Consider the following 27478-nt stretch of genomic DNA (forward strand, 5'->3'; position numbering starts at 1 on the left):
TTATTTTTGTAACTAAGAAAACGAGTAAATGTTACTTTCATTGATTGCAAAAGAGTCTATCAGAAAAATGTAATTCTAAGCTGGTTGATCAACATATAACTCACAAATATATCTGCATTTTATGAGGTTTTTTATTGTAATAAATGATGCCCTTAAAAAAGATACAAGTCTAAATGGCTGTGAAGAGAGTTGGTGAGCAATATCATGCCAAAAATGAGGAGGGGCTAACTCAATCTCAGAATCTTTGCTTCCTTTCTCTGAACTTTCAAATTTTTCTGAAGGTAGAGTTATTACTATCATATGGAAAAACAGATTTTAGATTACAGGACTTCTAATAAATATTTGATGACTTTCATATCATTCTACATTTTTCAGGCTACTTGTTGTTTTACTGCGTCTGCAGCCAAAGAATAAAGTGTTTCAGGGATCCAAAGAGCTCTGAGATTCCTTAAGTGCTATCTGATAGTTTATTGTTAAATAGCAAAGCCTCAGCCTTCCTCAGCTCTCTTTTTTCCTTTTCTCTGTGTTCTTAGGTGCCGATATTAGAGAATTCAAAGTTCATAAGACCTTTGACATACAACTGGGAGATATAGTAGATGAAATACAGAGAAACAAGAAGCCTGTGGTGGCAGCTATCCAAAAGTTGGCTTTAGGAGGGGGACTGGAGCTGGCCCTGGGCTGTCACTATAGAATTGCCCATGCAGAGGTAAGAGAGGGGATCCATACAGGAATTTATGTAGGGAGCTTTTCTTTAAAGCAAGCATTAATGTTGTCATAAGCGTAAGAGGTGATCACTGTAAATGGCTAGCTTACTGGTTGATAACGCTCAGGTATTTCTGGCACTGGGGTTCAGCTGTTATATACCAGTATAGGGGCACTGGTTGTTGAAATGTTGAATTATGTCCATTCTAGCTGATAAATAGCTGCTACCCTGAGCCTGTAACTGACCCTTCACTAGCCCTCGGCCCTCCCTGTGAACCACTAGCTAAAGGGGAACTCCTGTACAGTGCTATTGCCCACATCAAATTTCACTAAGCCACGCTTATACAGATGAACTATTAAATATTTGGACATAACTTCTGAGTATGCATGTTTATTTAAATTTTCATTTCCTATCTCAAACATTTCAGTTTTGTGGTCTCATAATTATTAGTACTTAAGAAGACAAGTTCCTATTGAAAACAGCACACAACTAGTAAATCCATTTATTTCTGAAAATAGATTTAATTTAGGTTATTAGACATATAGATTGAAGTTTGTGATGCCTGCCTTACAATAGTAATATTTTTATAAGTGATATATTTTCTGATAATAAAGGTAATATTCATCACTGTAATAGACTATAAAATATAATAAAGTCATCTTTATATTAAAGTCACCATAAACTCACAGTTCAGAAATAACTGCTATTAACATTTTATCTTTTTTCATTCTGATTCTTTTCCTGTGTAACATTTTTTCTTACATTTATTTTTCTTTGCAACCTTTCTTTAAAAAAAAATCTATGGAATTTTACTGTACTTGTATTCTATTTTCTACTAATACCATATTTAAATTACTATTATATATTTTTTATCCATTCTACCATTGTCTACTATTTATTTACATTTAACATAATTACGGATGAGGAAGGACTTTGGCCACCTTTCTATTTGTTTTCTACATCTTATATTTCTTTTAATTCTTCAATTTCTCCATTAATACTTTTCTTTGTGTTAAATGGATAAGTTCTGGTAATGGATAAATGGATAAATTCTCTTATCGTTTCTTTTACTGTATATATTTTAGTTATTTTCTTAGTGGTGGTTGCCCTAGGGATTATAATTAACATCTTAATTTGCAATAAACTAGTTCAGATTCATACCAACTTAGGTTCAATAGTATGCAAAAAATTTGCTCCCTTACAGTTCTGTTACACACTTGCTTTATATTGTTATTGTCACAAATTATATCATTATACATTGCATGCCCATAAACATAAATATATTATTATTGCTTAATGTAATGGTCTTTTAGATCAGATGAGAAAAAAGAGGAATTACAAGCAAAAAATTAATTACATTAGTACTGTCTTTTAGATTTACCCATATAATTACCCTTTAACAGTATTCTTTATTCTTTCACATGGATTTAAGTTACCATCTAGTGTCTTTTCATTTTATGCTGAAGGATTTCTTGTATGGCAGATCTGCTAGCAACAATTTCAGTTTTTATTTATCTGAAAAATGTCTTAATTTGGCTTCATTTTTAAAGACTAATTTTGTTGGAAGTAGAATTATTGGTTGATAGTATTTTTCTTTCAGTACTTCAGACATGTCATCCCACTACCTTCTGGCCTCCATAGTTTCTGATGAGAAATTTACTGTTAATCTTATTGAAACTATTTCTTAAAAATATCATTTTAAATGGTTATATGATTTCCCCTCTTATACTAATAGATTCATAATTTATTTAACCTTTTCCCTTTGTTTTAATTTTTTTAATGCAACTTATAAATAAAGATGAGCTTCCCTGGTGGCTCAGAGGTAAAAGAATCTGCCTGCAATGCAGGAGCCTCAGGAGACTCTGGTTCAATCCCTGGGTCAGGAAGATCCCTTGGAGGAGGGGATGGCAACCCACTCTAGTATTCTTGCCTAGAGAATCTCATGGACAGAGGAGCCTGGCAGGCTATAGTCCATGGGGTCAAAAAGAGTCAGCTACGACTGAAGTAACTTAGTGTGCACACATGCATAAATAAAGACACATAACTTGTGTTCCTTTTTCTGTGTTCCTTATATCATGACCTTCTGAACACTGAATGCAGATCTAAGTTACAAGTACTAATAAGTCAGGGAATGGGGATGACTAGTGGTGGGGAAAATGGTGATTAACAGCTAGGAAAGCCTCATGTGAGAGAGACTCAAACATTCCAGGTATATTGGAGCTGTTGGCATCACAGCTTGGATAAATGGCGGTCTGTATTTCAGTACCCTCCTCCTCCCACCCTTATACCTGGGAAATGACTAACAGAGCTTTGGCCACTTTTAAGACTAGGCAAGTCATGTGATTAAGGTCTCAAGCTCACCCTCTCATCTGAATTGAGTTGCTGCCTGACTTTCTTTCTTCCTACCTTTCTTCTTTCCTTCCTTCCTACCTTCCTTTCTATACTTCACTTACATATAATTCATATACCATATAATTCATATACCATACAATAGCTTCACTTACATATAATTCATATACCATATAATTCACTCATTTAAAATGTACAGTACAATAGTATATTAGTATATTCACAGAGTTATGCAGTGTATACCACAATTGACTTTAGAATATTTCATTGCTCTCCAAAGAAACTTCACACTGTTTAGGAGTAACCCACCGTTTCCCTCTCCCCCAGTCCCAGCAACCACTAATCTATTTTCTGTCTATATGGATTTGCCTATTCTAGACATTTCATGAAAATGGAACCATAAAATATATTGTGTCTGTTTTTTTCCACTCAGCATTATTTTTTTCATTGTAGCATGTCATTAGTATTTCATTCCTTCCCATGACTGAATATTTCTTTTTATGGATATACCATATTTTCTTTATCCATTTATTACTTGATGGGCATTTGGATGGTTTCTCCTTTCTTGGATTTATAAACAATGATGCTATGAAAATTTTCGCACAAGTGTTTTTTTGTGGGCATGTTTTCATTTCTTTGGGTTATGTATATAGGAGTGGAATAGCTGGGTTGTTGTTGTTCAGTTGCTAAGTCATATCTGACTCTTTGTGACCCCGTGGATTGCAGCACACCAGGCTTCTCTGTCCTTCACTATCTCCCAGAGTTTGCTCAAACTCATGTCCATTGAATCGGTGGTGTCATCCAGGCTTCTCATCCTCTGTCACCCACTTCTCCCCCTGCCCTCAATCTTTCCCTGTATCAGGGTCTTTTCCAATAAATTGGCTCTTCATATCAGTTGGCCAAAGTACTGAAGCCTCAACTTCAGCATCAGTCCTTCTAATGAATATTTAGGGTTGATTTCCTTTAGGATTGACTGGTTTGATCTCCTTGCTGTCCAAGAGACTCTCAAGAGTCTTCTCCAGCACCACAATTTGAAAGCATTAGTTCTTCAGAGCTCATCCTTCTTTATGGTCCAACTCTCACATCTGTACATGACTACTGAAAAAACCACATCTTTGACTAGATGAATCTTTGTAGGCAAAGTGATGTCTCTGCTTTTTAATACACAATCTAGGTTTGTCATAGCTTTTCTTCCAAGGAGCAAGTGTCTTTTAATTTCATGGCTGAAGTCATCATCTGCAGTTATTTTGGAGCCCAAGAGAATAAAATCCACCACTGTTTCTACTTTTCCCCTATCAGCCTTGAAGGGATGGGATCAGCTGGGTCATATGGAAACTCTATGGTTAATCTTTGAGAAACTGCCAAATTGTTTTCCAAAGTGACTGTGGCATTTTACATTCCCACCAGCAATGTATGAGAGTTTTGTATTCTCCACATCCTCTCTAAAACTTGTTATTGTCTGTCTTTTTTTTTTTATTCCAGCCATCCTAGTGGTTATGAAGTGGTGTCTTGTAGTTTTGATTTGTATTTCCCTGATGGCTAATGATATCACACATCTTTTCACGTGCTTATTAGCCATTTGTATCTTTTTGGAGAAATGTCTCTTCAGATGCTTTGCCCATTTTAATTGGATCATTTATGTTTTTATTATTGAGTTTTAAAAGTTCTTTATATATTCCAGACATATGATTAGAAAATATTCTCTCCCAATTTTTGGATTGTATTTGTAATTTCTTGGCTGCTTGGCTCTTTCAGGGCTCCATAGAGCTGTTTCTGGAGATTATTATTTGGGTTGGCTGAGACAGGTCATAATAGAGTCAGAGAAAAAAATGTATAAGGAGCTAGGGATGTGTTTCAACATGAAGACTTAGTGATGGCACAGTTCTGTTTATGCTGTTAATTAAAGGAGAGGGTATACACTGATTTCCTCTGTAGAAACTTTCACTGAATTCTGTGCAACAATGTTTTTGAGGGTGTGAGAAACCCAAGGGAATGCTTGCCTTGACTCTGAATGTGTCATCTCATTCTAATGACCTTTATGCCTTCAATCTTTGATAGGCTCAAGTTGGCTTCCCAGAAGTCACACTAGGAATCCTTCCTGGTGCAAGAGGAACCCAGCTTCTCCCCAGACTTGTTGGAGTGCCTGCTGCACTTGACTTGATTATCTCAGGTGAGTACTAACTCTGCCAATGGCAGCCTGGATCAATGTGAGGAAATAGACAAGGATTTAGAAACATTCTGGCTTGATAGTCTTCTACCCATGTAATGTTAAGAGGATACTTTAACTTCTTTGATGTCAGTTTTCTCATCTGTAAAATGGAAAGAATATCTTTCCTGAGAGCTTCTCAAAAGTTACCATTATTAGAGAAATGCAAATCAAAATCACAATGAGGTACCATTTCACGCCAGTCAGAATGGCTGCAATCCAAAAGTCTACAAGCAATAAATGCTGGAGAGGATGTGGAGAAAAGGGAACCCTCTTACACTGTTGGTGGGAATGCAAACTAGTACAGCCACTATGGAGAACAGTGTGGAGATTCCTTAAAAAATTGGAAATAGAACTGCCATACGATCTAGCAATCCCACTGCTGGGCATACACACTGAGGAAACCAGAATTGAAAGAGACACGTGTACCCCAATGTTCATTGCAGCATTGTTTATAATAGCCAGGACATGGAACCAACCTAGATGTTCATCAGCAGATGAATGAATAAGAAACCTGTGGTACATATACACAATGGAGTATTACTCAGCCATTAAAAAGAATACATTTGGATCAGTTCTAATGAAGTGGATGAAACTGGAGCCTATTATACAGGGTGAAGTAAGCCAGAAAGAAAAACACCAATACAGTATACTAATGCATATATATGGAATTTAGAAAGATGGTAATGATAACCTTGTATGCGAGATAGCAAAAGAGACACAGATGTATAGAACAGTCTTTTGGACTCTGTGGGAGAGGGAGGGGGAGATGATTTGGGAGAATGGCATTGAAACATGTATAATATCATATAAGAAACGAATTGCCAGTCCAGGTTCGATGCAGGATACAGGAAGCTTGGGGCTGGTGCACTGGGATGACCCAGAGGGATGGTATGGGGAGGGAGGTGGGAGGGGGGTTCAGGATTTACCAGCTGAGCCACTAAAGAAGCCCTTAGAGACCCTGCATTTACCAAATATTAAAAGACATAAAAGATATTTCCAGTTGAAGTAAGGTTGGAAGATAGTGCATGCATCACTGTTTACTCCAAACAGAAATAATGTGAGACCTTGAGTCAATTACTTTACCTCTCTGTGCCTTAGTTTCCTCATAAATGTATATAACAGCAGTGCTTACCATATGGTGATATGATGAAGATCAGATGCATTAATGAATACAGTGTTCTTAGAACAGTCCTAGACATGGTAATACATGTTAGCTATATATTATTATTCCTACATCTGACTTTCTAGTAAAAGAGGAGGATTGAGTAAAAATAAGATGAACATCTTGATAACAGACTGTATCCCACGGAATAGGCAATAAAAAAAGCACAAGCTTTAGAATTAAAGACCTGAGCTTGAATCCCAGCTGTGCTGCATATGAACATGTATGCTTTGTACAAGTTCAGTTTTATTTACTCATGCAATAGCTGTTTAATTTTTTTCTCATGTGTTGGGCCCTGTTGCAGGCAGTGGACCTATAGCAGCAAATCAGACCTACCAAAACTCCTGCCCTTATAGAGATTATGTATAGAAAACAACAACAATAAGAATACTTATCATTATTGTATTTCATCTGTTCAAAAATGCACAGTGGTATCCACATCTTTGAACTCAAGATGCCTCTTACATTCACTGGAGTCATGGTTTGATTGGCAGTGTTTTTTCTCCCCTTGTTTCTGTGGGTCAGTAATTTTGGAACAGCTTAGTTGAGTTCTAGCTCCAGGGTTCTCTTGAGATTGTAGCCGAGACACTGAGTGGGGCCACAGTCATCTGAAAAGTTGAATGGGGCTGGAGGATCTACTTCTGGGATGGCTCAGTCACGTGGATGGCTGGTTCCTGTTGACTGTGGAAGAAGGCTTCATTTTCTTTCCACGTGGGCCTCTCCCTAGAGTTTCCTGTATCTCCTCACAACATGGAACCTGGCTTCCTCTAGAGTAACTGGTCCAAGAGGGGGCAAGGCAAAGACTGCAGTGTCTTCTATGACCTAGTGTTGGAGTTCCATGCCATCTTTTCTGAATTATCCTATTGATTATATGAGTCTTTCCTATTCAGCCTGTGAGGGGAGCTTAAATACCCAGAGGTCAAACCATGGCAGGTCACTTTGGTGACCAGCTACCATGCTGTGTACTTTTACTAAACGCCATGGCTACCTACTATGTAAGTAGTATATCTGGTTGATTAGATGGAGACAAGTGCTGAGGAGAAAACATAAAGCAGAAAAGGGAAATGTGAAATGATAGGCTGGGGGTGGGTAAAATTGTACAGGTAGGATAGCTAGGAAAGGCTTTCCTACAAAATGAATGTGAGTGAAGACCTGAGGGATGGAAGAAGCTTGTTTTGCCAATATCTAGTGGAAGATATTTCACATGGAGAAAATAGCAAATACCAAGCCCTGAGGTAAGCCTTACTCGGAAATTTCAAAGAATAGCAAGAAGGTCAATGAAGCTAGAGTGAGGTGAGTAAGGGAAAGAGTAGTTGAGGGTGAAGTCACATCTTATTGGGCCTTGAAGATTACAGAGAGAACTTTGACTTTTCTGCCGAATGAGGTAGAAAAGCGTTGGAGTATTTTGAGCAGAAGGGTAACATGCTGTCACTAATGTGTTTTACAAGATCACTCTGGCTATTGAAAATATACTGATGGGAGGTTAGGGCAAAAATAGGAAGACTGGTTAGAAGGCTGCTTTAATAATCCAAGGGAGCCATGATGGAAATGTAGACCTGAGTGGTAACAATGTAAATGGTGAGACACGGTCAAATTCTGGATATATTTTGAGCCAACCAGGATTTTGTGACATATCAAATGTAGAGGTGAGAGAAAGGGGAGAGAAGAATGATTTAAATGGCCTGAGCGGCTGGAAGGATGGTGCCATTACCAAGACGGGGATTTCTGTTGTAGAACAGGTTGTAGGGAAGAATTGCAAGAGCTTAGTTTGGATGTGTGAAGTTTGACATCCAAGTGGAGTTGTCAAGTAGACAGTTGGATAGACTGGCCTGGAATTTAGAAGCAAGATTGTCTGAACTTGTCTTGGTCTTCATTTTTTCATCAGTAAAACAACCACACAGTTGTTCTAAGTAATAATGAAATTACATGACATGCTTCTGGTAGAGTACCTGTCACCTAGGAGATATTTTATAAATGGTAACTATGGTAGGCATAACAATGCCCCTCTCCAAGATGTTCACATCCTAATACCTAGAACTTGTGAATATATTACCTTATGTTCAAAAGGGACCTTGCAAATGTGATTAAATTAAGAATCTTAAGATGTGAGATTATTCTGGATTTTCTAGGTGGGCCCAGCTTATCTCAAGGGTCCTCAGAAGTGGAAGGAGAGAGGTCAGAGAGGAAAGAAGATGGTACAAATTGGCTTTGAAGATGGAGGAAGAGAAGAATAAATGTGGGCAGCCTTCAGAGACTAGAAAAGCCACGGAAATGGATTCTCTCTCCTGGCCTCTGGAAGGAGCACAGTTTGCTGACCTATTTTAGATTCCTGATGTCTTGCTTCTGGAAAACATTCTTCTGAGAAAGGATGCTAAAAAAAAAAGTTGTTACTGGAAGTTGAAGATTCCCTACTGATGTTAATGGGGAAAAACACCAGCTTTGTAGGCACTGCCCTGTAGGAAATTAATATGTAAATAAATTTAGATTAAATTAATGAGTAAATAGCTAACCTATTCTGTTCTTCTGAAAACCATGAGAGAGGTAATTCTGGAAAAGTGGATCAATTACAACAACTGCTGCTTCTCCACGATTTCCCTAAAATGCCATCTGAAAACAACTGAATCTTTAGCAGTAACCACAAAAGACGTGCTTGGGCACATTGCAGTTCATCCCTGATGTTTCCCATCCATTCAGATGTGGAGAACTACAAGTGCCTTGCCCTTCCTTCTGCTGCTGTTTTCTAGGTCCAGTCTCCCTTGGTCACTGAAGCGCACCCAGGGTACTGGGGAAGAAACTGCAAGTGACATCTTTATCCTGCCAGCCTTTCAGATTTAATTAGGTCCAGGTGGGTTTTCTCTGTATTCAAACAAGATGTTAAGGGCAAGTTTTAGTACCCAGGGCTCCCAGTCACCAGAAATACATATGAGCAAACATTATTTCATGACTAAGACAAACTAACAGACAAAACCTTTAAAATTCAACCTAAAATCTATGAAAATATTCTATGACATTAGAAAAATGAAACATAAATGTGAGTCTGTTGAAACAGATTAAAGAAAAGAAAAAGGTTAGCAAACTCACAATATTCTGAATTAGAAAAGAAAATATATTATTTATTAAATAAAAAACCTGTTTAAAATCAATATGTTAGCCAAAATAATTTTTGAAGCATTAAAAAAAGGATGCAATAGAACAGACTACTGAATCAGCAACATGGAGGATAGAGACCCACTTATAGAATTCAGAAGAATTTTTTTAAAAGATACATGAAATGTAAATGAAGGCAGCAGACATGGAAGGTCTCTAATAGAGGTCTCTGCTACGAATAATAAATGCTTCCAGAGCACAAGCAAAAATGGGAGAAGCAATAATCAAAGGGAAAAAGGGAAGAAACTCTTCAGATACATAAAAGAATCAGAGATTGTATTTTAGCAGGCACACCATTTTCCTGGAAAATCTGATGAAATTCAATGCCTTGTGTTTTGATAAAGATTTTAAACTTTCAGTAAATAGAATCCTGCAAGCTTCCAAAGGATAAAAACAAAATACAACAAAAGGTTACTCTCAAAGTAGCTAAAATCACACCAGCCACAAATAAATTCTAAATGTATGGATTCATATACTAAGATGATACATGGTCTTTAAATATGGTCCAAATCAGGAGTTGTTAAAGTGTGACCCACAGACTCCTAGGTGTACCTAAGACCATTGTGTTGGGTACAGGGGGCTGCAGGGGAGGCAGTCCTTGAAGTCAGAACTGGTTTCATAATAATAAGAGGTTATTTTATGCCATGTGGTATCAAAACAGATTGAATGAAGAAGCAGAAATGAAAACCCAGCTATCTTCTATTAAACCAGAAATTAAAGAAATTAAAAAAAATGTAAAACAATGACACTCTTCTCACTAAATTCTTAAAGTAGGATTATGTGCATAAAATTATTTATGTTTATATGTAATAGGTCTATCATGATTATTTTAAAGTGATTTAATAAAGGCACATTTAAAAATTCTCAGTTATAACTTCTAATATAGTAAATATTGATAGAAATAACCCACATAAACAAAAGCTCTTTAGATTATTCCATAATTTTTAAGAGTACAAAGGGGTCCTAAGACTGAAAATTTTGAGAACTGCTAATCAAAACACTTGTGCTTTGACACAGAAACCACAATACAGAACTGTGCACACATGGTCCAAATTAGAAAATAATGTGAGTCTATATTATTACTAATATATCATTCAGTTCAGTTCAGTTCAGTCGCTCAGTTGTCTCCGACTCTTTGCAACCCCATGAATCGCAGCACGCCAGGCCTCCCTGTCCATTACCAACTCCCGGAGTTCACTCAAACTCAAGTCCATCGAGCTGGTGATGCCATCCAGCCATCTCATCCTCTGTCGTCCCCTTCTCCTCCTGTCCCCAATCCCTCCCAGCATCAGAGTCTTTTCCAATGAGTCAACTCTTCACATGAGGTGGCCAAAGTACTGGAGTCTCAGCTTTAGCATCATTCCTTCCAAAGAAATCCCAGGGCTGATCTCTTTCAGAATGGACTGGTTGGATCTCCTTGCAGTCCAAGGGACTCTCAAGAGTCTTCTCAACACCACAGTTCAAAAGCATCAATTCTTCCACACTCAGTTTTCTTTACAGTTCAACTCTCACATCCATACATGACTACTGGAAAAACCATAGCCTTGACTAGATGGACCTTTGTTGGCAAAGTAATGTCTCTGCTTTTGAATATGCTATCCAGGTTGGTCATAACTTTCCTTCCAAGGAGTAAGCATCTTTTAATTTCATGGCTGCAATCACCATCTGCAGTGATTTTGGAGCCCCGCAAAATAAAGTCTGATACTGTTTCCACTGTTTCCCCATCTATTTCCCATGAAGTAATGGGACCAGATGCCATGATCTTAGTTTTCTGAATGTTGAGCTTCACTCTCCTTTTTCACTTTCATCAAGAGGCTTTTTAGTTCCTCTTCACTTTCTGCCATAAGGGTGGTGTCATCTGCATATCTGAGGTCATTGATATTTCTCCTGGAAATCTAACATATAATTTATATAGTTACTAATATATAATTTAGACCAAAGTCTAAAATGGCTTTTTTTTTGCCTTTAAATAAGGAGGTGTTATAAATTCTGTAGAGCTTGAAAGGGGAGTTAGGAAAACTAAATTTCTTGTCTTCAGTAAAATAGATTAGAAATCACTTTAATTTACAATGTAGGGTAACTGCAATTTTAAGAATGTGAACTGTTCTAAGTCCCTAATGCAGAATTCACAAGAGAATGCTTACAGTCAACCCAACATACTACAGAAATTCAAAGCACACAAGAGGGTTCATTCTGCAAAGGGCAAGATAGAAAGGAAGCAGAGAAGCATAAAATATGGTGGGAATTCATAACAGTGTGAAATGAGTCTGTGAATTCTAAGGTTTATGTTGACAGAAATTAAAGCATTTGGAGGAATACTGAGGAATTGTGTGTTCCTGCTTTCAGTATTAAGCCTGAAATGCAAGGATATCTTGAAGGAAATCAGGAAGGAACCTGGCTTCTTTGACAAAAAGCAAAAAAGTGATCTAGGATTCACTTTTTTCAAAACACTGCTGCTTATAGAAATATCACTATTTTTAACATGATGAAGAGAAGAGGTAAAAGCAGTAAGAATATGATGGATTTTGATTTGCACAGAAAAGGTCACAATGAATGAGAAGAATGCTAATATTAGAATCATCCTGTGTTTTTAAGTAGTCTGTATAATTTTAGGGGGACTTTAAAATGGCATCTGGCAAGGGTTCTGTGTAGAAATTTTTTTCTGAACGTTGGAAAAGAAGCCACAAAGGAAACTGGAAAAAAAAAATGAGATTACCTGGCTTGGAGAAGTCTCAACTTCAAGTTGCCCCAGTCTCTTTGTAGTAGATCAAGGCTTGGCTCTCATTAGATTGAACAGTGGTTATTGTCTACACTCAGAGCAGCATAAGAAAGAACAAGTTCAAATCTCAGCATGAGCATTCGGGTTGGATATACAGAGCTGTCTCTTCAGATCCTTGAAACAGAATAAAAGTACCTGAAATCTCATTGACTCCATACAAACAGTAGCAGTACTCCCAACTTTTGTGAAATCCAGGTCAGAAGAAATCATTACAGCTGAAGGAATTTTCAGTCCATCCTGTGGGTATCTCTTGTCTCTGCTGTTCAGTTGCCCCAAAGATCCTTTTAGTAGCTGCATTTTCATATTCCATTCTATGTCTCTTTGGGCCCCTTAATGTGGGGAGTCTGATTTGCTCATCCCTCACTTAAGTGGTTTTATACCTGGGAGACTTCACCCTTGAAGCCACTTACCCACTCCTCCCTGTCCTCCTCACCCCAGGAGGAGATCTGGAGGCCTGCCTTCAGAGGCATTTCCAGCAGACTGCCCAAATATTGCTGTTACAGAGTGACCCCTGCCCAAAATCATTGAATTGTCTATCTGATCAAGAAAACCCATTGGTAGCTCGCTGAAGCACTAATAAGAACCAGGAATGAAGGGTTTGCTTTGGAGATGGCATCCACCAACACTCTGAAAGAGCAGCAAAGACTGTGGAGGAGTTGTGCCTGCAAGACTGATTTGGTGCTTGCTCTTCAGAAGCCCAAGGTGGTGCTAGTGGTAAAGAACCCACCTGCCAATGCAGGAGACACAAGAGATGCAGGTTCGATTCCTGGGTTGGGAAGATCCTCTAGAGAAGAACGTGGCAACCCACTCCAGTATTCTTGCCTGGAGAATCCCATGGACAGACGAGCCTGGCCTACAACCTACAGTCCAGGGGGTCGCAAAGAGTTGGATACAGCTGAAGCAAGTAAGCTCGCACAAACACTTCAGAAGCACAGATGATGCTGGCAAGCGAGCTGTGTGTCACTGTCTCTCCTTCTGCCCTTGTGTTGAGGAATGCTTATATTCCTTAACGTCCTACTTCAGAGTATGCAGATCAAATTACATATTTATACCCGTTGAGGAACTTGAGAGTGATGATAACCCTCATCAAATTCCTGTAAGCCCCGAGAGCTTCCAATCTATTATTATACCAGAGGCTGCCAGTGCCACCTCTGGACAGGAGGTCCTCCTGGCACCACCATCTCCACCAGCTGTTGTTTACTTCAGCTGAAAACCATCAATTAAGCCCTCCATTTGTTCAGTTTGGGATTATGGGCCACATCCTGATGCCAGGTCTGAAGAAACAATTGTCTGATCATCTCTACTTCTTTTTTACATTCCTTTTTGGTTCCAAAGCTCACACATTAGCAATTTCACAAACTAAGGAAGGAGTTGAGATGCTGGGTAGCCAAAATACGCAAAGGTCCATCCTATTTTCCTGTGATATTTTGATTATATCTTATACAATATCAACTTAATAATGCTTTCCCACAGTCAATCCAACTATATTTACGTTTGAGGACTCTTCATAATCAATGGCAACACTTGGTATATGTTAGTATAAGAACAGATAGTACTACAACTGCTCTTTTCTTACTACCTTTATTATTTTTTAACTGTATTATTATAAAGACTCAATCCTCTTATATGTTGTATAGAGATTTAAAATTTATAAAGTGCTTCTATGGAGATTTAAAGAATAAAAGGAAAATGTTTTATTTTCACTTAATATTCATAATTACTCAGGTAAGCATAATTATTGTCATTTACCAATGAAGAAATTATGGTTCTAGTATAGCTCACACAAATAGTATAGGTAGAGTTGGAAATTGAATCCAAGTTTTCCGATTACCTCTGCAGTAATTTTCCCTGTAACAATCAGTGTAGTGCTTATTTATTTTGTAATAGATGTTTATCTAGGACAAATGAACTTCCTACTAGAGAGAATGGTGCTTTTGCTTTAATCTCACATTGTTCTGTTTTATTTTGTTTTCTTTTAGGAAGACATATTTCAGCAAATGAAGCACTTAAGCTGGGTATTATAGATAAAATTGTGAACTCAGACCCAATTGAAGAATCGATCAAATTTGCCCAGAGAATTTCAGGTAAGAAGATAATAATAAAACTAGCACAAGTTTGGAAATAAGTTAAATATCCATCTTAATATGGTACTCCTTAAATATTTTATGGCATGTGCAAACAGAATATGATACAGATTTAAAATGAATGAGAAGGCCTCCCTGGTGGTTAAGTGGTAAAGAATCTGCCTGCCAATGCAGGAGACATGGGTTCAATCCTGGTCCAGGAAGATCCCACATGCCGTGCCGCAGGGCAACTAAGCCTATATACCAAAAAAAAAAAAAAAAAAAATGGCTCTCTGAGGAGACGATACAAACAGCTGTAAAAAGAAGAGAAGCCAAAAGCAAAGGAGAAAAGGAAAGATATAAGCATCTGAATGCAGAGTTCCAAAGAATATCAAGGAGAGATAAGAAGGCCTTCCTCAGTGATGGGTGCAAAGAAATAGAGGAAAATAGAGTGGGAAAGACTAGAGATATCTTCAAGAAAATTAGAGATACCAAGGGAATATTTCATGCAAAGATGGGCTCAACAAAGGACAGAAATGGTATGGACCTAACAGAAGCGGAAGATATTAAGAAGAGGTGGCAAGAATACACAGAAGAACTGTACAAAAAAGATCTTCATGACCAAGATAATCACGATGGTGTGATCACTCACCTACAGCCAGACATCCTGGAATGTGAAGTCAAGTGGACCTTAGGAAGCATCACTATGAACACAGCTAGTGTCGGTGATGGAATTCCAGTTGAGCTATTTCAAATCCTGAAAGATGATGCTGTGAAAGTGCTGCACTCAATATGCCAGTAAATTTGGAAAACTCAGCAGTGGCCACAGGACTGGAAAAGGTCAGTTTTCATTCCAATCCCAAAGAAAGGCAATGCCAAAGAATGCTCAAACTACCACACAATTGCACTCATCTCACACGCTAGCAAAGCAATGCTCAAAATTCTCCAAGCCAGGCTTCAACAGTATGTGAACTGTGAACTTCCAGATGTTCAAGCTGGTTTTAGAAAAGGCAGAGGAACCAGAGATCAAATTGCCAACATCCGCTGGATCATCAAAAAAGCAAGAGAGTTCCAGAAAAACATCTATTTCTGCTTTATTGACTATGCCAAAGCCTTTGACTGTGTGGATCACAATAAACTGGAAAATTCTTCAAGAGATGGGAATACCAGACCACCTGAACTGCCTCTTGAGAAACCTATATGCATGTCAGGAAGCAACAGTTACAACTGTACATGGAAAAACAGACTGGTTCCAAACTGGGAAAGGAGTATGTCAAGGCTGTATATTGTCACCCTGCTTCTTTAACTTACATGCGGGTACATAATGAGAAATACTGGGCTGGATGAAGCACAAGCTGGGCTGGATGAAGCACAAGCTGGAATCAAGATTGCTGGGAGAAATATTAATAACCTCAGATATGCAGATGCTGCTGCTGCTGCTGCTAAGTCACTTCAGTCGTGTCCGACTCTGTGTGACCCCATAGACAGCAGCCCACAAGGCTCCCCTGTCCCTGGGATTCTCCAGGCAAGAGTACTGGAGTGGGTTGCCATTGACACGACCCTTATGGCAGAAAGTGAAGAGGAACTAAAGAGCCTCTTAGTTGAGGCTCCTCTTGAAAGTGAAAGAGGAGAGTGGAAAAAGTTGGTTTAAAGCTCAACATTCAGAAAACTAAAATCATGGCATCTGGTCCCATCACTTCATGGCAAATAGATGGAGAAACAGTGGAAACAGTGGCAGACTTTATTTTGGGGGGCTCCAAATCACTGCAGATGGTGACTGCAGCCATGAAATACAAAGACACTTACTCCTTGCAAGAAAAATTATGACCAACCTAGACAGGATGTTAAAAAGCAGAGACATTACTTTGCCAACAAAGATCCATCTAGTCAAGGCTATGGTTTTTCCAGTGGTCATGTATGGATGTGAGAGTTGGACTATAAAGAAAACTGAGCGCTGAAGAATTGATGTTTTTGAACTGTGGTGTTGGAGAAGACTCTTGAGAGTCCCTTGGACTGCAAGGAGATCCAACCAGTTCATCCTAAAGGAAATCAGTCCTGAATGTTCATTGGAAGGACTGATGTTGAAGCTGAAACTCCAATACTTTGGCTACCTGATGTGAAGAACTGACTCACTGGAAAAGACCCTGATGCTGGGAAAGATTGAAGGCAGGAGGAGAAGGGGACGACAGAGGGTGAGATGGTTGGATGGCATCACCGACTCAATGAACATGAGTTTAAGTAAACTCCAGGAGTTGATGATGGACAGGGAGGCCTGATGTGCTGCAGTCCATGGGGCCGCAAAGAGTCGGACTCAACTGAGCAACTGAACTGAACTGAGCTGATATGTATATACTTCCCTGGTGGCTCAGATGGTAAAGCCTCTGCCTACAATGTGGGAAACTTGGATTAGATCCTTGGGTTGGGAAGATCCTCTGGAGAAGGAAATGGCAATCCAACGAAAAGGAAATGGCAATCCACTCCAGTACTCTTGTCTGGAAAATCCCGTGGACAGAGGAGCCTGGTAGGCTATAGTCCATGGGGTTGCAAAGAGTCAGACACGACTGAGCGACTAAACTTAAACCTATGTATATAAAAATAAAAAATAAAATGAATGAGAAACTCTATGTATTGACATGGTATGATTGCCACAGTATATATTGTATTGTTAAATGAAAAAAGAATCATGTGTACTTGCACAAAGACAGAAACATAGATCAATGGAACAAAATAGAAAGCCCAGAGATAAATCAATGCACCTATGGATGTCTTATCTTTGACAAAGGAGGCAGGAATATACTATGGAGAAAAGATAATCTCTTTAATAAGTGGTGCTGGGAAAACTGGTCAACCACTTGTAAAAGAATGAAACTAGAATGCTCTCTAACACCATACACAAAAATAAACTCAAAATGGATTAAAGATCTAAATGTAAGACCAGAAACTGTAAAACTCCTAGAGGAAAACATAGGCAAAACACTCTCTGACGTAAATCATAGCAGGATCCTTTATGACCCACCTTCCAGAGTAATGGAAATAAAAGCAAAAATAAACAAATGGGACCTAATTAAACTTAAAAGCTTTTGCATAACAAAGGAACCTATAAGCAAGGTGAAAAGACAGCCTTCAGAATGGGAGAAAATAATAGCAAATGAGGCAACTGACAAAGAATTAATCTCAAAAATATACAAGCAACTCTGCAGCTCAATTCCAGAAAAATAAGTGACCCAATCAAAAAATGGGTCAAAGAACTAAACAGACATTTCTCCAAAGAAGACATACAGATGGCTAACAAACACAAGAAAAGATGTTCAACATTACTCATTATCAGAGAAATGCAAATCAAAACCACAATGAGGTACCATCTCACTCCAGTCAGAATGGCCTGTATCAAAAAGTCTACAAACAATAAATGCTGGAGAGGGTGTGGAGGAAAAGGAACCCTCTTAGACTGTTCTTGGGAGTGCAAACTAGTACAGCCACTATGGAGAACAGTGTGGAGATTCCTTTAAAAACTGGAAATAGAACTGCCATATGACCCAGCAATCCCACTGCTGGGCATACACACTGAGGAAACCAGAATCGAAAGAGACACATGTACCCCAATGTTCATCACAGCACTGTTTACAATAGCCAGGACGTGGAAGCAACCTAGACGTCCATCGGCAGATGAATGGATAAGAAAGCTGTGGTACATATACACAATGGAATATTACTTAGCTATTAAAACGAATGCATTTGAATCAGTTCTAATGAGGTGGATGAAACTGGAGTCTATTATACAGAGCCAAATAAGTCAGAAAGAAAAACACCAATACAGTATATTAATGCATATACATGGAATTTAGAAAGATGATAACGATGACCCTGTATGCAAGACAGCAAAAGAGACACAGATGTAAAGAACAGACTTTTGGACTCTGTGGGAGAAGGCGAGGGTGGGATTATTTGAGAGAATAGCATTGAAACCTGTATATTATCATATGTGAAATAGATTGCCAGTCCAGGTTTAATGCATGAGACAGGGTGCTCAGGGCTGGTGCCCTGGGATGACCCAGAGGGATGGGATGGGGAGGGAGGCGGGAGGGGGTTTCAGGATGGGGAACACATGTACACCCATGGCTGATTTATGTCAATGTATGGCAAAAACTACTACAATATTGTAAAGTAATTAGCCTCCAATTAGAATAAAATAAAAAAAAGAATCATGTGTCCAGTTGTTCAACATTTGTGTAACAAAAAAGGGGGGATTGAATGTCTATACAGAGAGAAGGTGTGTTTGTAACTGTTTATGTATAGGATACTTCTGTAAGGATTCACAAGAAAAGATTGACGGTTGCCTCTGAGAATGGGGCTAGCTAGCCAGCAGAAGCAGTCAGAGAAGATGTCTCTTTTTATTCTTCTGTATCTTTTGAATTTTTATTGAATGAGTATATGTTCTATTAATAAGTACAATTAAAATTTAAGAAGAACAAGCAGGACTTCCCTTGGTGGTCCAGTGGTTAAGACTCCGTTTGCAATGCAGGTTCTCATCGGAGAGAGTCGGGGAACCAAGATCCCCCATGCCTTGTGGTATGGCCAAAGCATTTAAAAAAGAAGAAAAAAAGAATAAGAAAAGCCATGCAAACAAACATTTCAGCAATTAGAAGGCAGGCTGCATAATTTGCCACAATAAAGCCATGGTTCTGACTCTTGGTTTTCTCTCTCACTAGTTTCTCACGTCATGGTCTTATGACATTCCTAGATGCTTTTTTTTCTTTCTTTAAAAAAATGTTCCTTTTCAATTTATGGAGGTTGCCAGCAAGGTGGAGAGGGTTAAAGAGAGTCAGAAAAAATAATTGGAAGGAATGCTGGGCCACAGGCAGAGCAGCGTGTTCATCTCCCCAGCTGGTGGCAGGTAATGGCTCAGTGTCACTCAAAGCCTTCTTTGAAAAAGTCCTTCTTTTGTCCACCCTGGCAGGGACCAAACACTTCCCTGAAATAATCTTTCTTTTTGTGACTCTAACCACTTACTGTTTCATTTCAATAGTGAAAGCTTAAACTGGAGAGGCCAGGGACTGTGAGGAGAAAATACTGGTGACTCTAAAGAGAGTTATCGAGGCTTTGCCCAAAGGGGAATGAGTTTCCTGCCGTCTTTCTCTTCTTTCCAGATAATCTTCACCACAGTTTCATCTGGTGTTGTTGTGCCTCCTGAGAGCACTTATTGTTTTGTTAGAAGTCAATTGGCCTACAGGAAAGGCTGTTTGCATTTGTGGGGTCCCTAAATGGTTTTTGGTTTGGGGTTTATGATAGACCCATGTCTATCATTTCTCACCTGTGGTTTTCGTTTGTTAAGGACATGATTTCAACAGGAAGTTCTTTTCTTTAACTTCTGGAAATTCAGATTTGAGAGTTAAGTTACTTCAAGAGATAGATGGGGATCATGGTCTGGTACATTTATATAATAATCTTATAATTAATAAAATCATTTATTTTAAAATGAATAAAATCATAATCATTTATATCTTATAATTAATAAAAAATTTTAAATTAATTTTAAATAAAAATTTTAACATTAAAGTATTATTTTCTTAATGTATAAAATGGCCTACTCAATCTCCGTAATATTACACAGTTTGTCCACTTGGTGGCATCCAAATATTGAAGAGGAATCATTTGCTTTAAAATTTGGTAATTTACCTGTTAACAGTAGGGGAATGGTTATGAGCTTTGGACAATTGTGTATCTTAAATTATAATCATCAAAATTTGGTAGAAATGTGAAATTGTGATATAAAGTGTCTAAATACAAAATTACATATGTGCTGTGCTGTCACTCAGTCGTGTCCGACTCTTTGCGACCCCATGGACTGTAGCCAGCGCCAGGCTCCTCTGTCCATGGGGATTCTCCAGGCAAGAATACTGGAGTGGGTTGCCATCCCTCCTCCAGGGGATCTTCCCGATTCTATACTTAGAGCTACATAGTGTGTTATGAATGCTGACAAAAATGTAAAGAAAATACACAAAAATGAAAATAACTTGTTTCCCCCCAAAAATTTCAAAAATGATTTTTGCTTTTGTTTTGATTTTTCCAGCTTGAGGTGTAATCTACACACAGTAAAAGTCACCCAGTTTAAACGTAGCAATTTGATGAATTTTTGTAGTAATGTACAGTTGTGTGGCCCTGCTACAATCAAGATATGGTTCAGTCACTCTAAAAAGTATGCTCCTGCCTCTTTTAGGTAGATTCCTTCCCCTGCCCTTGGCCATAGATGACCACTGGCCTGTTTTCTGTTACTATAGTCTTGTTTTTTAGAATTTCATATAGCATGTGATCTTTTGTGTCTGGTTTCTCTCACTGAGCATGATGTTTTTGAGGTTCCTGATGTTCTTTAAGTTAAAAATTAGTAAAGCAGTCTGAAAGGCATGGTTGAAAAACATACATGTGTGGTTGCATACCTTGTGATTATACTAAAAACTCCTGAATTATAAACTTTGAAATGGTGACTTTCATTGTATGTGAACTAAATGTCAATTTTAAAAAGTACATGTAAAATTTTTGAGTTCTCTTTCTCCATTTGTAAAAATATTTCATTAATTCAACCTATTCTCACCCCCATCATTACCCTCACCCCGCACTGCTGAAATGTTGACCTACAAAAAGAACAAAAGGAAAGGATTAAGAACACTTACTTATATATGATTCATGTTGATGTATGGCAGAAACCAACACAATATTGTAAAGCAATTATCTTCCAATTAAAAAAAATTTTTTTAAGCTATAGTAATAAAGTATGAGTCTGCAAAAAAAAAAAGAGAGAGAGAGAGAATACTTATTTAGTTTCCACATGCAATAGGCAAGTTGAGAAGGAAGGAAATTTCCAGTGGTCAGTGTTGTAGTTGGAGCCAGTTTTGAAAAAAAATTGCAGTTTTGGAGCCAGTTTGTAGGAGGTTAACATATGTATCTAAAAATATGACTTGGGCAGTAGCTTCAAGTTTCTCTGTAAACTTAACACACATCCTGGAGAGCTGACTGTGGAAGTTAATTAGCTTCATGCATCTTAATACTCTTGTTACACGAAGCCTCCCTGATGACTGCAGTGCAATGGATTTAGCAGAGCAATTCAGTTGCTTGGCCAATCCGGATTGCTTTGGCTAAACTGGGGAGGGGAGGGTCCTGTCAAATGCAGTTTATTTGCATTTGGCCAGCAGCCTGCTAGTTCCCAAATGGAGTAAGAACCCCTTGTTCCCACGAGTGTGATTCTGGCCTGAAGCTGAAAGTGTGTGCTGTTAGCTGAAGATGAGCACAGGGGACATCCAAGTGGGAGCCTCAGCTCAGGAACCCAGTGCTCTGTTTTTGCCCCTCCAGCAAACCCTGGTCCTATTACTGTCACTGCCCTGGGCTATGGTAGGCATTTTTAGCGATTCTTATTCTGCTCAAACACCTTGATCTGTATGTTCATTTGGATTTTGTAACTTAAAAAAAATCTTAATGGTTTCATCTTTCTCTTCCATTTTATCTTTTGCTGTTTGTAATTTATTTTTACTCTCTGTGAACATTTGTATAAACATGTTTCACAGAAGCAGAGTGACACTGCCTTACCTAGGAAGCCTAAGCATATATCTAAATCGGGCTTCTTTTTTTATGTACCCCAGTTGTTTGGGGACCCCAAGGCAATGGCACGCCACTCCAGTACTCTTGCCTGGAAAATCCCATGGACGGAGGAGCCTGGAAGGCTGCAGTTCATGGGGTCGCTAAGAGTCGGACACGACTGAGCGACTTCACTCTCACTTTTCACTTTCATGTATTGGAGAGGGAAATGGCAACCCACTCCAGTGTTCTTGCCTAGAGAATCCCAGGGACTGGGGAGCCTGGTGGGCTGCCGTCTATGGGGTCGCAAAGAGTCGGACACGACTGAAGCGACTTAGCAGCAGCAGCAGCAAGCCCAGAAAAAGTTCAGTTGTTCTGTCTGTTCTTTGCAGAGCTTCTATGAGAAAGAGTCTGTTTATCAGATCTAGAGAGAGTCCTGTATGTCTTAGGAAACCATTTTTGTAAACTGCACACTGTACATTGCCTCTCTTTATCCTAGAGAGAGAAAATCTCTTCTTGTCAGCTTACTAGAAAGGAAAAGGGGAAAATAATTATCTCCTTTTCCTCCTTGAGGCATATGATTCACTTATTTTTTAAATGAAAACTTCTGCCTTAGAAAACTTCAAAGAATTAAGAAAAAAATATGAATGGGTCAGGGAAAGAATTCAATTATAAGCATACTTGAATCATTAATTAGCTCCTCTCTTTCCCATTTTCTGGCGGAGCTAGTGCTGGTTCTGACCTGCTCACACTTGCCTCTCTTATTATGTAGGTACAGCTGAGTGACTTTAGAACTAGCATATATATAAGAAATACACTTTGAAAACACCATACCTGTAGACCCAAAGGGGAAATTCTGAATAATTTTGTAGGAATAAAATGAAGTTGTAAAATAATGCTGCTACTGCTACTGCTAAGTCGCTTCAGTCATGTCCGACTCTGTGCGACCCCATAGACGGCAGCCTACCAGGCTCCTCCGCCCATGGGATTTTCCAGGCAAGAGTACCAGAGTGGGGTGCCATTGCCTTCTCCGTTCATCCTTCAATTACAGCCACAGAACAAAAAGGATAGGAAATTGAGCAGGGAAAAACCTCACAACGGTTGTGCCCTCTCCAATAGATATGCTTAGTTTGGTCTGGACAAGTGCTGTGGGGTATCCCAAAATGCCTGTCTGCAGTCTCAGAGGTTCTGAGTATCCCTGGGATACTAGGAGTGTGCCAATTGGCTAAAATTACTGCACACCATTAAGCGTTTTTCTTCTTCCTTTTTTTTCATTCTCTTCTTGCTTCAATCTCTGCCAGGTCAAAGTAGCCAGGAGCTGCAGATGACTTCTGATATGGTGGCTGATAAATCCTCTGCTCTTGGACCTCCAAAAGGCTATACCTCAAAAGCAACTATTGAATTTTTTTTTTATTTGACTGTACCAGGTCTTTGTTGTGGCATGTAGGATCTTCAGTTGTGGCATGTGGGATCTAGTTCCCCAACCAGGGATCAAACCTGGGCCCCCTCTAAGCACAGAGTCTCAGCCATTGGACCACCAGGGAAGTCCCAAAATCACCTACTGAATTTTTAAAAAATACTCATGTCCAGGCCCCACCCTTAAAGAATCTTAACTGAGTTCACAGCGGAGCATGGTCATCTTTAAAAGTCCTAAAATAACTCTGATGTGCACTATGATGTTGAGAATCAGCCCCTGTGATGGTGGGCTGGTGGCAGCATCACAAGGACAGAGATCCAGCTCTAAGATACCCATCTAAGCTCTGTCCCCATAAAGACTGTACTAGCCACCTGTTGTCAGGTGCCACAAAACTAACAGCTCTGATCTCTTTCCTCATCCACTCGATACTCTCCCCCTACTTCCCTCTCCCCACTATCTGTTCTCATCTATCTTATGGGCCACTAGGAAATTAAATCAGCTGTAGGCCCTGGAAAGGACTTCTTCTTTCTCTGCTGAGCTTGAAAAAAAGTAAGAGTGTTGGTCACTCAGTCCTGTCCTATTCTTTGCAACTCCATGGACTATAACCTGCCAGCCTCCTCTGTCCATGGAATTCTCCAGGTAAGAGTACTGGAGTGGGTAGGCTTTCCCTTTGCCAGGGATCTTCCTGACCCAGGAATCATACCTGGGTCTCCCTGCATTGCAGGCAGATTTTTTACTGTCTGAACCACCAGGGGAGCCCATAAACTTAAGATTGGCTAACTCACAGGATAACTGAACAATTGTGGCTCAGATGATTAATAATTTGTCTGCAGTGCAGGGAACCCGGATTCTGTCCCTGGGTTGGGAAGATCCCTTGGAGAAGGGAGTGGCAGCCCCATTCCAGTATTCTTGCCTGGACAATCCCATGGACAGAGGAGCCTGGTGGACAATAGTCCATGGGCTGCAAAGGGTTGGACATGACTGAGTGACTAACACACACACACATATGCTCTTTGGTGAAATACACACTCAAGTTTTCACCCATTTTTAAAACTGAGTTCTTTGCCTTATTATTATTGAGTCATAAGAGATCTTTATATACTCTGGATACTTCATTAGATATTTGATATGCAAGTTGTATTCATTGTCTGTTGCTTGATATAACAAGCTCAGCAAGCTCAACAGTTTAAACAATACAAATGTATTATCTTATCTATCTACAGGTCTGAAGTCTGGTAGGGGTCTCACTGGACTGAACCCAAGTGTCAACAGTTGCACTTCTTTCTGAAAGTTCTTGGGAAGGATCTGTTTATTGCTCACTTGAGTTGTGGGCAGAATTCAGTACTTGTGTTGTAGGACCAAGGTCTCCATGTTTTTGCTGGTTGTAAACTAATGGCCATTCCTAGCCTAGAGGAGTGGCTCTTGGTCCCCTTCCTCCATCTTCAAAGCCACATTGTCATCAACAGAACTTTCTGTGTGGCATCTCTCTGACTCTTCCTCTCTCACTACAGCTGAGAGAGGCTCTCCTCTTTTAAGGGTTCATAAAATTAGATTGGGCCTACCTGGATAATACAGGGTAAACATCACATCTCAAGGTCTTTAACCTTAATTATATCTGTAGAGTCTCTTTGCCATGTAAGATAATATATTCTTAGGTTCTGGGGATTAGGAAGTAGATGTTTGGGGAGGGTGTTATTTCGCCTACCATGCAAGTATTTTCTCCTAGTTTATCATTTCATTTTCTTAATGATGTTCTTTGAAGTACAAAAGTCTTTAATTTTGATGAAGTCTAACTTAATGAATTTTTTTCTTTTGTGAATTGTGCCAAGAATACTTTGCCTAACCAAATGTTATAAAGATTTTTCTTATTTTTTTAAGAAAGTCGTAGAGTTTTAACTCTTCAGTTTAGATTTATGGCCCATATTTGAGTTAATTTTTATATATGGTGCTAGGTAAGGACCTGTTTACTTGTTTTATGTGGATATTCAGTTGTCCTCAGCTTCGTTTGTTTAAAAAAACTCTCCTTTCTCTCATTAAATTGTTTTGGCACCCGTGTTGGAAATCACTTGGTGATGATTATAAGGGTTTATTTCTTAACTCAGTTTTTTCCACTGATTTGTATGTCTTTGTGCCAGTATTATACTGTCTCCTTTCCTAGGTATTTTAAAGTTTTTGTTACTGTTAAGAATGGAGTTAAAATGATTTTGAACCTAAAATATTATTAACTCAGAACTATTTTCCTTAAGCTCACTGGCAGATTAATATGACTGATCCATCGTAATGTTATCTTGGCCTTGAAATAAAAGGAAGATGTAACTTTTATGCCTCAATTAGGTAACTTGAAATTGCTTTGAATCTATTAAATTCTGTGTTATGGGCCTAAGTTGCAAAGATGTCAGAGATTTTGTTATTAGTGTTACATTAAATATCTTGACAACTGAGTCAGTTGTAGTGAGGTGGATGAACCTAGAGCCTATTATAAGGAGTGAAGTAAGTCAGAGAGAAAAACAAATACCATATGTTAATGCATATGTATGGAATCTAGAAAAATGGTACTGATGAACCTATTTTCAAGGAGGGCATAGAGACATAGACATAGTGAATGGACTTGTGGACACAACAGCGGAAGGAATGGGCGGGATGAATTGAGAAAGTAGCATTGACGTGCATACACGATCGTGTGTGAAATAGCTAGCGGAAAGCTGCTATATGACATAGGGAGCCCAGCCTGGCACTCTGTAATGGCTGAGGGGAATAGAGGCCAGGAGGGAAGTTTAGAGGGGAGGGGAGGGAGGCCTAAGAGGGATATATATATATTTATATATATGTATGTATAATTATGACGGATTCTTGATATTGTATGGTAGAAACCAACACAACATTGTAAAGCAATTTTCCTCCAATTAAAAAGATTTTTAAAAAGAAACACATTAATTAATCATTGAATGGAAAAAATATCTTAAATAGTATTTATTATTATATATGCACAATCCTTTGATATAGATAACAGTTCCAAATTTTCTTTCTTATTTCTTTTAGATCAATCTCCAGAATCCCGTAGAATCTGCAACATGCCAGTCCCGAGCTTGCCCAACATGGATGCCATTTTCAGTGAAGCCCTTCTGCAGGTGCGGAAGCGGTACCCTGGGTGGCTGTCTCCAGAGGCCTGTGTCCAAGCAGTCCAGGCTGCTGTCCAATATCCATATGACATGGGCAGCAAGAAGGAAAAGGAGTTGGGCCTGTACCTTAATACCTCAGGGCAGGCCAAGGCCCTGCAATATGTTTTCTTTGCTGAGAGGATGGCAAATAAGTGGTCCACTCCCTCTGGAGCTTCCTGGAAAACAGCGTTGGGACGGCCCATCTCCTCTGTTGGCGTTCTCGGTAAGAACATGAGCAATGTCACTCCCCAAATTGGCATTTGTCAAGTGCTACCATTTGCTTTGGGCCACCATGTTCCGGGCTCTTTGCTGAACATGTCACTTTTTTAGTCAACTTAATTTTTACCCCAGCCCATGAACTATCTTTGCATGTGAGGCTTAGAAACACTAGGCCTTCTCAACAGTGAGCTACTTAAACCCAAGTCCTCTAACGCTACATCAGTGTGATTCCGGACTCTGGGCATTTTTAAACTCATTTCTGCCTCTTACATGTCTCTCATCCCTGGGTTTCCCAGCAAGATTATCATGAGTACCACATTTCAAGGTGTGGCCTGTCACTCCTATAGCTAGGGATTGGGAATGAAGGCTGTGTCTTTCTGGTCCTTGCATCCATTCACTTCTGATTCAAAGCCACTATCCCCAAATTCATCTGAACCTGAAACGTGGGCTTCCTTACTTTTTCCCCTTGAAAATTTCTCAAACAATTTGAGAAAGGTCTTCTTTCCTCAGAAGCTAGCTCTCCGAATGGCTTCTTTGGGCCACTATCCTAAACTTCACTTAGTCTTGGCCCAAGAATGGTCTTGGGTGGATTCCAAATCCCCTGAAATAGTAAGTGGAATGTTGTATGTATTAGCCTGTATACAGTCTTCTGGGAGAGGAGGTCCAAAGTTTACTAAAAGCACCAACGTTCTTAATCTTCACCAAG

At 39.1% G+C, this 27478-nt stretch overlaps 1 protein-coding gene across 1 annotated transcript in view; it reads left to right on the forward strand.

Annotated features, from left to right (window-relative positions):
• The window catches only part of EHHADH (enoyl-CoA hydratase and 3-hydroxyacyl CoA dehydrogenase), a 54569-nt gene that overhangs the window by 15568 nt on the left and 11523 nt on the right, over positions 1–27478 (forward strand). The window contains exons 3-6 of the mRNA XM_061413711.1: positions 534–706; positions 5111–5222; positions 14329–14433; positions 26435–26776. Of these exons, the coding sequence (XP_061269695.1) occupies positions 534–706; positions 5111–5222; positions 14329–14433; positions 26435–26776 (732 nt within the window). The remainder of the gene's footprint in view (positions 1–533; positions 707–5110; positions 5223–14328; positions 14434–26434; positions 26777–27478) is intronic.

Source organism: Bos javanicus, chromosome 1 (genome assembly GCF_032452875.1).
Source record: "Bos javanicus breed banteng chromosome 1, ARS-OSU_banteng_1.0, whole genome shotgun sequence".
Classification (NCBI taxonomy): Eukaryota; Metazoa; Chordata; class Mammalia; order Artiodactyla; family Bovidae; genus Bos; species Bos javanicus.